The 14,630-nt window shown below is 44.4% G+C and overlaps 1 protein-coding gene across 4 annotated transcripts in view; it reads right to left on the bottom strand.

The window, feature by feature from the left end:
- The window catches only part of PACS2 (phosphofurin acidic cluster sorting protein 2), a 257,810-nt gene extending 243,233 nt beyond the window's left edge, over positions 1-14,577 (bottom strand). For 2 of the 4 annotated variants that reach the window (XM_084854821.1, XM_084854824.1), the window contains exon 1: positions 14,196-14,520. In XM_084854821.1, coding sequence (XP_084710947.1) covers positions 14,196-14,335 — 140 coding nt within the window. In that variant the 5' untranslated portion in view covers positions 14,336-14,520. Of the gene's footprint in view, positions 1-13,926 lie in introns of all 4 variants that reach the window. The other 2 variants (XM_084854825.1, XM_084854822.1) reach the window with 2 other exon arrangements.
- Positions 14,578-14,630: the final 53 nt, after the last annotated feature.

Below are 14,630 nucleotides of genomic sequence, written 5' to 3'. Positions count from 1 at the left end.
AAAGGCAGCCCAATGCAGAAAAAATTCTGGCACATTATCAGCTCTGTTCAGAAAGGTACACCCTGCCCCAGCTCCCACTCAGTTACTGGTCTGTGTCCCAGACGCAAGCTAAATGCAGACTGATGCCTGCAGCCACTCCAGCTGATGCAGTTTTGCCACCTCAGTAGTTGTGCTACTAAATTTTTTATTTTTTACACGTGGGGTAAATTCCTGTTTAGTGGTCAGTAGGCAAAAGGGTGGTTGTTCTAACAGAGGAAAGTGGGTTATTGTCCCAGGGATTTTCTGAAGCTAGGAAAACAATGTTTGTTCAGAAGCTATACTCACAGGCAAAGGCAGCTGCTAGCCAATAAGAACCCAACCAGAATCTGACTCAGTCAGCATTTTTATTCATTCTATTTATTTATTATATTTCTATACTACCCAAAACCTGAGGCTATCTGGGCAGTTCACAAAGCAAAACTTAAAACCATAAAATACAAAATCATGATCAAACACAATACTAAAACCCTTTAAAAGTTTCAAACAACAGAATGAAACCAAAGCAAAGGTAAAAGCCACAGCAATGCAAAGATCTAAAAACGCGGCACATTTTTTAAAAACTGAAGGATTAAGAAACCTGGGAGAATAAAAAGGTCTTCACCTGGCACTGACAGGCCACAACATGGGCATCAGGCAAACCTCTCTGGCAAGCCACTGGAAAGGCGCTCTCCTTAGAAGCCACCTGCCTCACCCCATTTGGTGAGGGCAGCCAGAGAAGGGCCTCTGAAGACAGTCGTGGTGCCCGAGGAGGCATATATATGAGAAGATGGTCCTCCAGGAGGCCTAGCCCCAAGCCAGTACTTAATATAAGAGTTGAAGGTGGAATCATCACTCTCAGAGCCACTGTCCCGGCCACTTGACTCCTCCAACCAAAGGCAGAGGGTGGAGAGAGAAGGTCAACTCTTATTTTTGTTTGTAAGCTGTGGAAGTAATTGATTCCACTCCCAAAACATAAAGTCCAATTGGTGACAGACCACGCATCAGCTACAATTTGTGTTTCTTAAGTGCGTTTAAATTAAAGGACAAAAGGACTTTGCCATCTCATAACGGAGCTTAGAGTTTTTCACAATGTTTTGTCATTTTTGGATTGGGTTCGGACAATTGCAGGGGTAAAAGAACCCATTGTGCCTTCTCGCCCCACCCATGTGACCGGCATTTGCACAATTACCCACAATGCAGCAGGGGTTGCCGTGTTGTCCGATCAGACCAAGGATGCACCTAGTCCAGCATTCTGTTCACACAGTGGACAACCCACTGTCAGCTAGGAACCCACAAGCAGGGCATGAGCGCAACAGCACCCTCCCACTCATGTTCCCCAGCAATTGTGTACATAGGCTCACTGCCTCTGCTACTGGAGGTAGCACACAGCCATCAAGACTAGTAGCCATTGATAGCCTTTTCCTCCAGGAATTTGTCCAACTCCTTTTAAAACCATCCAAATTGGTGGCCATCATTACATCCTGTGGTAGCGAATTCCATAGTTTAACTATGCGCTATGTGAAGAAGTATTTCCTTTTATTTGTCCTGAATCTCCCACCAATCAGCTTCATAGGATGGCCCCGGATTCTAGTATTTTGAGAGAGGGAGAAAAATGTCTCCCGACCCACATTCTCCATACCATGCATAATTCTGTACACCTCTACCATGTCTCCTCTTACCCTCCTTCTTTCCATGCTACACAATCCCAACTGTTGTAACCTTCTCTCATAGGGGAGATGCTCCAGCCCCTTGATCATTTTAGTTGCCATTTCTGCACATTTAGTTGCCCTTTTCTGTGGTGACCAGTACTGGACACAGTATTCCAAGTGTGGCCACACCATAGTTTTGTATAGGGTCAATATGATATTGGCAGTTTTATTCTCAATTCCTTTTCTAATTATGCCTAACATGGAGTTTTCCCTTTTTACAGCTGCTGCACGCTGGGTGGACATCTTCACTGAGCTGTCCACCACAACCCCAAGATCCCTTTCCTGGTCAGTCACTGCTAGCTCAGATCCCATCAGGCTATACTTGAAGTTGGGATTTTTTGTCGCAACATGCATCAATGTACACTTGCTTAGACTGAAATGCATTTGCCATTTAGATGCCCATTCTCCTAGTTTGGAGAGATCCTTTTGGAACTCTTCACAATCCCTTTTTAACCACCCTGAATAATTTGGTGTCATCCGCAAACTTGGCCACTCCACTGCTCACTCCTAATTCCAAAGCATTTATGCACAGGTTGAAAACCATGGGTCCTAATACAGATCCCTGTGGGACCCCACTATTTACTTCCCTCCATTGGGAGAATTTACCATTTATTTCTACTCTCTGCTTTCTATTCTTTAACCAGTTACTGATCCATAAGAGGACCTGTCCTCTTATTCCATTACTGCTAAGTTTGCTCAAGAGTCTTTGGTGAGGGATTTTGTCAAAAGCCTTTTCAAAGACCAAGTAAACAATGTCTACTGGATCACCCCTGTCTACATATTTATTGACACTCTCAAAGAACTCTAAAAGGTTAGTGAGACAGGTCTTACCTTTGTGGAAGCCATGTTGATTCTTTTTCAGCAGGGCTTGTCCATCTATATGCCTACTAGTTTTATCTTTAATAATGCCTTCAAGCCATTTACCTGGAATTTACATTAAGCTAACGGGCCTGTAATTTCCCAGATCCCCCCCGGATCCCTTTTTGAAAATTGGTGTTACATTGGTGATCTTCCAGGCCTCTGGTATAGAGGCTGAGCTTAGGGATATGTTGCATATTTTGGTTAGAAGATCAGCAATTTCATATTTGAGTTCTTTGAGAACTCTAGAATGGATACCATCAGGGCCCAGTGATTTATTTGCTTTCAATTTATCAATAAGGTTGAGAACTTCATCTTTCGTCACCACTATTTGCCTCAGTTCCACAGACTCCCTTTCTGAAAACATCAGTTCATGCACAAGTATCTGTCCTATATCTTCTCCAGTGCAGATGGACGGAAATAATTCATTCAGCTTCTCTGAAATCTCCTTGTCCTCCTTCAGTACTCCTTTAACTCCATTGTCATCCAACTGTCCAACTACATTCCTAACTGGTTTTCTGCTTCTGCGATATTTAAAGGATTCTTTATTGTTGGCCTTGATGTTGTTAGCGCTATGCTCTTCAGCATGCGTTTTTGCATCTCTTATTGTCTGCTTGCATCACCTTTGTGCAAGCTTGTGCTGCCTTTTGTTTTCCTCACTTGGGCAAGACTTCCATTTTCTCTAATAGCTCCCTTAGCTATTAGACACTGCTCATAAATCATGAGGTCCGGTCACCTCTTGGACTTGGTGGTACCTTTCCTAACCTGTGGTATACATTTTAGCTGAGCTTCCATTATTGTGGTTTTGAGTAGTCTCCAAGCATCGTGAATCGATTTAATCCTCTTGCCTCCCCCTTTTAACTTCCTTTTCACCAGTTCCCTCATTTTAGAGACATTTCCTCTTTTGAAGTCAAATGTGACTGTGTTGGACTTCCTGGGCAATTTTCCACTTAAATATGTGTTAAATCTGATAGCACTGTGATCACTGTTTCCAAGTGGTTCAATAACATTTACATCTCGTACTAGGTCCTGGGTGACACCACTCAGAATTAAATCCAAGGTCACCTTCCTTCTGGTCGGTTCCATGACCAACTGTTCAAGGGCACAATTGTTAAGGGCATAGGGAAATTCAACCTCTTTGTTGTGGTTGGAATATGCATTTATCCAACCAATGTGGGGGCAATTGCAGTCAGCCATTATTACAACACTTCCTCCCTGATTTCATTTTCCATCTCAAGGTCACTCTGAGCATTCTGGTCTGGGGGATGATAGCATGTTCCTAGTGCTAAATTATTTTTGGAGTCTGGTATTGTCACCCACAATGCTTCTGTGGAAGAGCCTACCCCTTTTAGGTGTTTTGGTCTGTTCGACACTATGCCCTCTTTGATGTACAGGGCAACACCTCCCCCAGTACGCCCTTCTCTGTCCTTCCTATACAGTTTATATCCAGAGATGACCATATCCCACTCTTTCTCTCTGCTCCAGCAGGTTTCTGTAATGCCCACTATGTCTAGGTTTTCCTCTAAAATCAAGCACTCCAATTTTCCCATTTTGGCTTGGAAGCTTCTAGCATTTGCATAAAAACACCTATACATGGTATCCCTCCCCAGATGCCCCTGGAGTGTGCATCTTTTGCTATGGAACATTGGCCCCTTTGACTGGCTATTATGTTCTACCATGTACTCTTGGCCTATTTCCTCCCTTCTACATTTGGGGAATCAAAAACATCTTCATCCCTTTGGGATGATTTAACCCGAACCGGATGCTTCCCAGCTCCTGTCAACATTCCCCCGGGGTTTAGTGTAAAAGCTGCTCTACCGCTGTTTTTATGTTCAGCGCCAGCAGTCTAGTTCCATTTTGGTTCAAGTGGAGCCCGTCCCTCTTGTACAGGCCTGGCTTGATCCAAAACATTCCCCAGTGCCAAACAAATCTGAACCTTTCCTCCCAGCACCACTGTCTCATCCACACACTGAGACTCCTCAGCTTTGCCTGTCTAGCTGGCCCTGCAGGAACAGGTAGCACTTCAGAGAAAGCCACCCTGGTGGTCCTGGATTTCAACCTCCTACCTAGCAACCGAAATTTGGCTTCCAGGACCTCACGACTACATTTCCCCACCTCGTTGGTACCAACATGGACCATGACCACTGACTCCTCCCCAGCACTATCTACTAGGCTATCTATCTCACCTTTTCGATAGTCCAGAAATGATGTCATTTAGTTTATGTTGTTTCTCACTGAAATGCTTGATGGTTGGTGCTCCTGCCCTTTGATGTCATAGATTGCAGGTGAATGGGGATGAAATATTATTAAGCAAAAGAGAACTGTTCTGGATCATCTCCCTACAAAGTATGTGGCCCACAGTGCTTAATGAGGATTTGTATTTCTCAGGATTAAAATAAAGGCAGGAATAAAATTTAAAAAGGTAAAAAGGTAAAGGTGTCACCAACCAGTCGTGTCCGACTCTAGGGTGTGGTGCTCATCTCCATTTCTAAGCCGAAGAGCCAGCGCTGTCCGAAGACACTTCTGTGGTCATGTGGCTGGCATGACTGAACACCGAGGTGCACGGAACGCTGTTACCTTTCCCGCCGAAGTGGTACCTATTTATCTACTTGCAATTTCTTGCTTTCGAACTGCTAGGTTGGCAGGAGGTGGGACTGAAGACGGGAGCTCACTCCGTCACGCAGCACTCGGGTCTCGAACTGCTGTCCTGCCGACCTTCCAGTCTGCAGTTCAGCGTCTTAACCACTAAGCCACTGCTGTCCATAAGGAATAAAATTAGAATCAGCCAAATAATGTACAATATAATGTAATAATAAAAAACGGAACATAGAAGATTGCAAGAATGTATAACACCAATCATCAAAAATACCATATACGAAATGTTACCTGTAAGTTACAATAAGAGTAACACATGATAGCACACACAATGGGGTGGTGTTCAGCTTTAAATCATTGAGCAGACATAAGGCATGCTTCAGGCTCTGCTCTGGATGTGAGAGCAGTACATGTTATCTACAGCATGTACAAGCTTTCAGAAGCAAGGACACTCATTCACTCCAAAGTAAGAAAACAAATGGCTTCCAATAGATCAGTTTTTTTTCAAGAGACTAAAAGCTGATGTAACCTTTCTTATGTTTGTTAAAAAGCCAGACAGCTATGAGATGGTTAATGTTAATGTAATCTCTTGAGTTAAAAGATATTATGTGAGAGTTTTCTGTATTATATTTAAATGGTAATTGCTGTTTTGTAGAGTGGCTTAAGATGGTGGAATTTTAATATTTTCATATAAAAAGGTGGTATGAAATTTTAAAATATAGGAACAGGGTCTAATCTATAACACAGCATTTATAATGTAAGTGTTTGGTTTAATTTATAGCTCCTGACAAAGGAAGAAAACCTTCCGAAATGCATCGAGTGTAATAAATATTGTTTTCATGAGCACCAGAGCTTTTCTCCCCTTTTTTACCTTAATTTAATCCAGCCAACAAAACCTCTGTTACTAGATGGATCAAAAATACAGTAAATAAGAAAACATTGAAGCATAGTACCGTTTAGGACTGACACCACTGCCAAAGCCCTGGGAGAGCCCACCAATTGCCTGTTTCACAGCAGCAGCCACAGCCACCTGTCCTCTCTCCAGCTCTGGTCAAAGGTGGAGGGGAAACTGGGCCCCCTGCCTCCCTCCCTCATCTGCACTGTGGTTCATCATGGCTGCCACCATCACCACTTCGGGTAACAGCTCTCCCCCTCCTCTCCACCAGCCAGTCAACAGGCAGACAGCAGTGGTGGAGGGGAGGGAGAGGGAGTGAAGGGCAGCAGCTGCTCCTCATCACCACTGTGGCTTTCCTAAGCAGATGACCAGTAATGGTGACTAGGAGCAGGCAGAGGACAGCTGGCAGTGCTAGCTGCTAGTACTTGCCACTGCTGTTCACTCACCTGCCTAGCTAGGCAACCAAGCAAGGAACAATGACCATTTGGAGTGAGTAACTGGCAAGCAGCACCTACCACCCCTTCTCCTCTGTCTGGAAGAGGAATGAGGGGAGACAGCAAAGGTGACAGCAGCACAAAGGAGGGAAGGGGGAGGTGCTGCTGCCTGCAAGGTCACCTACTTAATTTAGCTATACCCCACCCAGAGCATTAGGTTACTGGGAAGTCTAAAAGTGTAATAAATAAGTGTCTGAAGAACAGGAAAACCACCCCTCCTCCAAAAAAAGGGGGCCACGGGAGGGGAAGATAAATGTGGAATAACCCACTCCAAGGCCCACCAGGTGGGTAGTAGAGTTTTGTGTCAAGTTCATAGAATCATATAGTTGAAAGGGACTTCAAAAGACATCTAGACCAAACCCCTGCCAATACAAGAAATCCACTACTACAGCATCCTTGATAGGTGGCCTTCCAGCCTCTGCTTAAGGGGAGTCCACCATTTCTTGAGGCAGTCTATTGCAGAGGTGGGCAAAAGGTAGATCTCCAGATGTTTTGGACTTCAACTTCCAGAAGCCTCTGCCAGCATGGCCAATAGTCAGGAATACTAACAGTTAAAGGCCAAAACATCTGGACAGCTACTTTCTGCAAACCCCTTGTCTATTCCACTGTCAAGAAGCTTGTACCATCATGATTTTTTTCTAATATTTAGTTGAAATCCTTTTTTCTTGTAATTTGAAACCAATGGTTTGGGTCGCACCTTCTGGAGGAAGAGAAAACAAATTTCCTCCATCATCTATGTGACTACCCTTCAAATACTTGAAGATGGCCATTATATTATTTCTTAATCATCTCTTCTCCGTGCTAAACAGTCCCAACTCCTTCACCGTTCCTCATAGGACCCCTCAACCATCTCTGTCACCCTCCTGTAAACACATTTTATAATCCTTCTTAAATTGCAGTGCCCAAAACTGGACACAGTACTCCAGGCGAGGTCTGACCAAAGCAGAATAGAGTGGTACTATTATGTCTTAGTATCTGGGAATTATACTTTTGTTGATGCAATCTAAAATTGCATTAGCCTTTTTTAGCTGCCACATCGCACTGCTGATTCGCACTTGTGGTTCATTAAAACTCCTACATCTTTTTTACATATACTGCTATCAAACCATCACTTGATTATTCATAACTAAATGAAGAAGCTTACATTTATATCAGTTGAAATTCATTCTGTTAGTTTTGGCCAAGTTCTCCACCCCATCAATTTTATTTATTTAGTTGTTTGTTACACTTTTGGATCACCCAATAACTGGAGTTCTCTGGATGTACAGGTAAATTAAAAACATAAAGTACAAAACAATGACAAAAACAGCACATGATAAAACCCAGATAAAACCAGCCGCAATGAGTAAAAACAATGCAGTATATAAAATCAAAAGTAAAACCAGCAGCACAATTAAACATTGTGAAGATCAAAAAGCAATAAAATAGTGCTTAACGTGCCTAGAATAAAAACATACTCACCTAGTGCTGAAAAGACTGTAATGTAAGTGCCCAGGTGAGCCTCTCTGGGGAATACATACCACAAACGGGGTGCCACTGTTGAAAAGGGCCTGTCTCTTGTAGCCACCTCTCTCTCCTCATTTGGCAGGGGCACCTGGAGGGCCTCACACTATGACATTAGGATCCCGGTAGGTAAAGATGTTGAACTGTGGTGCTGGAGAAGACTCTTACGAGTCCCCTGGACTGCAAGGAGGTCAAATCAGTCCATCCTAAACGAAATCAACCCTGACTGCTCATTGGAAGGACAGATACGGAAGGTGAAGCTCAAATATTTTGGCCACCTAATGCGAAGAGAAAACTCCCTGGAGAAGACCCTGATGCTGGGAAAGACTGAAGGCAAAAGGAGAAGGGGGCGGCAGAGGATGAGATGGCTAGATAGCATCACCGATGCAACGAATATGAATTTGAGCACACTCCGGGAGAGAGCGGAGGACAGGAAGGCCTGGCGTGCTATGGTCCATGGGGTCACGAAGAGTCGGACACGACTTAACTACTGAACAACAAAAGGTAAAGATGTGAGGAGTCACTTCTTCAAGTAACCTAGCCTCAATGTGTTTAGAGTTTTAAAGGTTAAACCAACACTTTGCACTGGACCTGGAAGCAGAATGGCAGCCAGTGCAGATGGCAAAACACTGGCATAATATGATGGCATTGCCCAGTCCCTGTCAACAGTCTAGCCACTCTATTTTGGACTAACTGAAGTTTCCCGACTGTTTTCAAAGACAGCCCCAGATATAACGCATTGCAATAATCCAAAGTGGAGGATACCAGAGCACAAATAACCTTTGCTACGCTATCTCTCCCCAGGTAGGGTCATCATTGGTATATCAGCCTAAGATGATGATGATGATAAAGCTTTTATTGTTTCAACCAACAGTTACAACAAGAATACAAAAATATAAATAAATAAAATATCAGATAAAGCATATGTTACAAGTTTTTAACATCCTGCAAGGTCATAAAATTTACTCTATACTTTTGGGCTACAACAGCAAAGTTGGCCAGTGCCAGAAGAATTGTCTTATTATGGCATATAAAGACAAATGTTATTCTCCCCGAAGGAGCTTGGATCTAAATACCTAGAATGAATCTGGGAAAAGACAGGGCAGTAAAACAGGTAACGGGGCAAGTCCTCCACTTTGCTGCTATGGCAAGGGCAGAGTCTGCACAAGGCGTTTTGTTCTGCTCCATCCCTAATTGTGTTAAAGCTGATCTGACGCCAGGATTAGAAATTAGAGTCAGGTATCTTTCACATTCAAATTTGATCTTGGTCTTTGCAAACCAAGATGCTATGTTGTTACTGGAGACTGCACAAAGGTCCAGTTGGGGAGAGACACTATAAATCCTCTCCTTAAAAACTTCTTTACTGTGAGCTATATTTAAAAAGGTAAAATATTGAGAAGAGAAGCCATAATAACGCATTTGGGAAATTAATCTCTGAAACCAAGATACTGTATTTGGTGGATTAGCTCTCATTTGCTCTAGAAGACACAGTTTGGGTAGTCTGGTTAGTGATAAGAAAATCTTGAGCCCTAAATTGAAGGCCCTAATAACAATGACAGTTTTAAATGCAATTACACTGGTTTCCACACGCAAAAATGAAGTGGAAGTACTCCTTGATACACCAAGAATTGTCCTTAGCAATTTATTTTGAATCACTTCAATGTCAGATAGGATTTTTAAACCCCAAAGCTCTCCTCCAGATGCAAATTGGGGGATAAGTTTTTATTGCAGAAAGGTTAGAACTGGGTAGATTTGATAACCTCCCCTTATGCGCCAAAACTTCAGTAATCCATTTAATTGCTGCTTTGTCTTTAATTTCAAAGACTTGAAATGGGCACCCCAACCTCCTGAGGATGAAAAAAGAACACCCAAATAACGATATGAGGATTTGTGCTCAATAGGGTAAGAATTTATTCTCCACTTCTGTATTGGAGATCTATGTCCAAAGACCATTACTTTAGTCTTCCACGATTAACAGATAATTTGGCTTTCTGGGAATATTCAGCCAATGCTGATAGTACTCTAGGCAGACCAATCTATGTGAGATAAGAATCAGCTCATCAGCATAGAGAAAAAAGGACAGCTTCCTTTCACCTATTTTTGCCAGAAAAAAAGAATTGCCACTGAAGAGCTACATCATTTGCAAATAAATTAAATAAAAGGGGAGCCAGGACACACCCCTGTTTAACAACTCAAGATACTGTGATGTTATCTGACATGTGACAAGCAGGGGAAAAATCTCACCCAGATGTTTGAATTTTGATGTAACACTTGTAATAAAATCATGAGGCACTGATCTATGTTTAACTCTGCCAGTTTTGTCCATAACCTGTTCCTAGTCAAAAGCTGCTTAGAAATCAGCAAATGCCACATACAGTTTTGACTTTTCTTTTATGTACTTCTTAACCAAGTGGTCTAATACAAAACAATGGTCCATTGTTGAGTAACCAGCTCAGAACCCAGCTTGTTCTTCTATAAGAATATTATTCATAGTAACCCAATCTTCCAGTTTGTTCAGCAGACATCTCACATATAGTTTGGCTGCAATATCACTAAGACTAATTGGCCTGTAGTTTGACAAGAGCTTATGATCCCCTTTTTTTAAAGATCGGGATCACTACAGAACCAACCTCCAACCCTTTCGGAGGTCACCAGTTAGATTAATATAGTCAAACAATTTGGCCAAAATATGCAAACACCATTTGATGTTATCTTTGAATGCCTCTGCTGGAACATAGTCTTCTCCTGTTGCTTTTTTTAACTGGCAATGTGATAATTAATAACTCTCTCTATAAGATACAGGGAGCCATGGATCTATGGTGCCAAGAATGGAGCTCAAAGGCAGATATAATTGCAGAGTATAGGCATTAAATAGGACACTAAAAAAGTTTCTCCCAGTCCATCTTTGATATTTGAGGAGTTACAATAAATTTATTGCTACTTAAGCCATTATTTACTATCTTCCAAAAGGCTACTGTATCTTTCGTCTTCATAGCTGTGTCCAAGCTATGCCAGAGATGTCTTCGGAATATCATTTTCTTATTTCTAATTAGCTCCCTATATTCTTTTTTCTTCTTCACAAACCTCAATTGTTTCAGGGGAATAGTCAGACTTGATTTCCTAGCATATCTAGGAAATCAAGTCAGACTTGATTTCCTAGCATATCTAGTAGCATATCTCCACTGATCGAGCCTTCCTGCAGTCCGAATTGAATCAATTTTTTTGAGATTGAATAGGGAGCACTCTATGATTGCCTCCAGTCAGATAAGACTTTAGATTTCTCATTATATGCTGATACAGATGTAATACGTTTGCTGAGTTAACGTCTAGTTGCAATATGTTAACACGGAAGGATAACATCTGCTCCGATAAAAAGGTGAAATTAATTGTATCCATTATAGTATTCCATTTGACCCTCCTTTGACCAGCTAGTTCAACTCCAATCTGGTACTCTTCATGAGCAAAAATCTGAGAACTTCCATCCTCTCTAAAAAAAACCTCAAACCTCAGGGGCTGATATCAGCCTATGCTGAAAAAATGTGCTCTGAGCCAACGAGGCAATCTGTGCCTCTGGTGACAATGATGGATCCAAGAACACACACACACCCAATCTATGAAACTGATTCCTTAGGGGGAGTGCAAACACCTTCAGAACAGGATGAACACCATTTAACCAGATAGACGAACCACCCACAACCAATAGATCCCCATCTGGTCTAAACTGAGTCTCAGTTTATTGGTCCTCATCCATTCCATTATGCTGGCCAAGGACTGGTTCAAAACATCAACTGCCTCACCTGTATTAGATGAAAAGGAGACGTAGAGCTGAGTGTCATCACATATTGGTGATACCTCAACCCACATTCCTAAATAACCTCTCCAAGTGGTTTCATGTAGATGAGCACTGAACTGAGCACTGAAGAACCCCATAGACAATTTCCATGAGACAGAGCAACCCCTTCTAGAATCCACCATCCCTGTAGAAGTGGAAACGCTGCAATAGAGTGCTCCCACGTCCCAGTTCAGACATCCTATCCAGCAAAATACCATAGTCAAAGGTATTAAAAGCCACTGAGAAGTCCAAAAGAACCAAGAGGATCACATTCCCCTGTCCCTCTTCTGGCACAAATCATCACACAGGGAAACCAGGGCACATTCTGCTTGAAAACCAGGCCTGAAACTGGATTAAAATGGATCTAGAAAATCAGTTACATCCAAAAGTGTCTAGAGTTAATCATCAACTGCTTGTTCAAGCACCTTGCCCAGGAAGGGGATGCTGGCAACCAGATTATAGTTGTCTTCATATTCCAGCTCCAGGTTAGGTTTCTTTAGCAGTGGACTGATTGCCACCTCTTTTAAAGGGATTGGTACTGCCTCTCTGTCAAAGAGGAATTTAAACCTCCTAGACCCAGCTACAGATCCCCTCCCTATTAGATGAAATAAGCCAGGAAGGGCATGGGGAAGCATACAAGTAGTCAACTAGTCATAGCCAAGCACCTTGACTGCATCCTCAGGCTTTAACAACTGAAGTTCATCCACCACAACAGAACCAGATGGTGTTCTAGTGGAACTCTATGGTGTTATGATGGATGTGACTGAATTCTTCAAAGTGTCTCACAAATCTGTCACAATGCGCCACTGAGGGTGCAACCAACTCTCACTCTCTGGGCCTTATTGTGGCAGGCCCATCACCACAAGGTGTCAAGATCATACTGAAATGCACTTCTGTCTTCTATTAGCTAACTCCACTCAGGAGTAGAGCATCCCCTCTACCCCTTTGACCAAGTCACTTCAGACATTAAACAGCACTGGGCCCAGGACAGAAACCTGTAGTAACCCACTTGTCACTTTTCTCCAGGTTGACAAGCAGCTGCTGCTGATCACTCTTTGGGTATGGACCATCAACCATGTACAAATGCATCTAACGGTAGCATCACCTAGTCCACATTTTACCAGCTTGCCAACACGATTATCATGGGGGACTTAGTTAAAAACCATGCCGAAATTATGATATAATTACCTCCACAGCATTCCTCTGATCTATCAGCCTAGTGACTATATCAAAAAAAGGAGATATGGTAAGTCTGGCATGACTTGATCTTGGAAAATCCATGCTGGCTCTTTGTGATCACAGCAATTTTTCTAATTGCTCAAGGATGACTGCTTAATGTCTTGTTTTAAAAACCTTTCCAGGTATCAACATCAAGCTGACTGGTTGGTCGGCCTGGATCCCCTTTTAGCCCCCCCTTTTGAAGATAGAGGCATTTGCCTTCATCCAGCCTCGCAGCACATTGTTCTCCAAGAATTTTTAAAATTTGAGGCTTTGGGATTACATCTGCAAGTTCTTTTAGTACTATAGGATGCAATTAGTCAGGCCCTGAAAACTGCCAGATTCTACCTGGAATGTATTGCCATATACAAATGACAATGGCATCTGAAAACGACATAGGGGAACATGCGGCCGGTGGTCTCAGGGACAAATTAACAGTATCCTAAGTGTACAAATATAATTAACATGTACATTGGGGGGGGTGTTATGGAAGTGGCAATGGCAGGAAAGCCTGAGCAGGCTTGCCACGGGGAGGGGGGAGCTTAACTCTTTCTCCCCCTTTCACAGTTCCAACAAAAATCACCTTTCTGAAGCTGATATTTACTTTTCAAGAGACGTCTCCGTTGGCAGCAATGGGAGCTCCCCCGGAATACAAAGCGCAACTTCGAAGAGTGGATTTTTGTCTAATCCTGGCAGGGAGAGAAAGGGCTGGCCACCGCGGCCCCCCCCCCCGCCCCATCATTCCGGGACTGCACCGATTTCCTGATTTCCGATTTCCTAAATCTTTGCTTAATAAAAACGTGCACCTCAGTCGCCTTCACACCGTTAACATCACGCCTCGGGCGGCCCTCAGATTGCGAGCCTTGCTTGCCCCAAGGCAGCCAGCAGCACACGTCCTCCGACACGAGGCGGGGAGCAGGCGAGGCCGGCCAGGGATGCTTACAACGCCGGACCGCAAGAGAAGGAGCAGACGCAGCGGCGCCCCGGAGGAGCCCTGAGGGAAGCAGCGCGTGGAGAAGCTGGCGGCGAGCGGCAGGGGCGACCCGGCTCCCCGACTGGCGCAGCGGACTCACCGCGGGACGCAGCTGGGGCTCGAGCCGTCGATCTCCCAGGCCGCGAACAGGTTCATGGGCACCGGGCTGCTCGACGCCCCCAGCCCGCTCAGGAGGCCGCTGGGGCGGCCGCGCGGTTCGGCCGCGGTCGAGACCGCCATCGCCCGGCGAGGAGGAGGCGCCGCCGCCCAGCTGCCGCGGGTCTCGCGCCGGCCCGGCCCCTGCCGCGGGTCTCGCGCCGGCCCGGCCCCTGCCGCGGGTCTCGCGCCGGCCCGGCCCCTGCCGCGGCTCCCGCGAAGGCTCCCTGGCGCAGGCCGGGAGAGGCGCAGCGTCCGCCCGCGCCGCCGGAACCAAAGTTCGAGGGAGGCGAGGTCCCGGCCGGCCGGCGCCGCAGCTCACAGGAAGGGGCGGGGCCCTCGCAGGAAGCCGGAATCCGCCGCCGCTTCCGGCCAGCTC

The sequence above is a fragment of the Heloderma suspectum genome, chromosome 4 (genome assembly GCF_057233095.1).
Source record: "Heloderma suspectum isolate Gila_16-S chromosome 4, 16-S_ref, whole genome shotgun sequence".
NCBI lineage: Eukaryota > Metazoa > Chordata > Lepidosauria > Squamata > Helodermatidae > Heloderma > Heloderma suspectum.
Note: the sequence above shows the minus strand (reverse complement) of the source record. Positions and strands in the feature narration are given on the sequence as shown.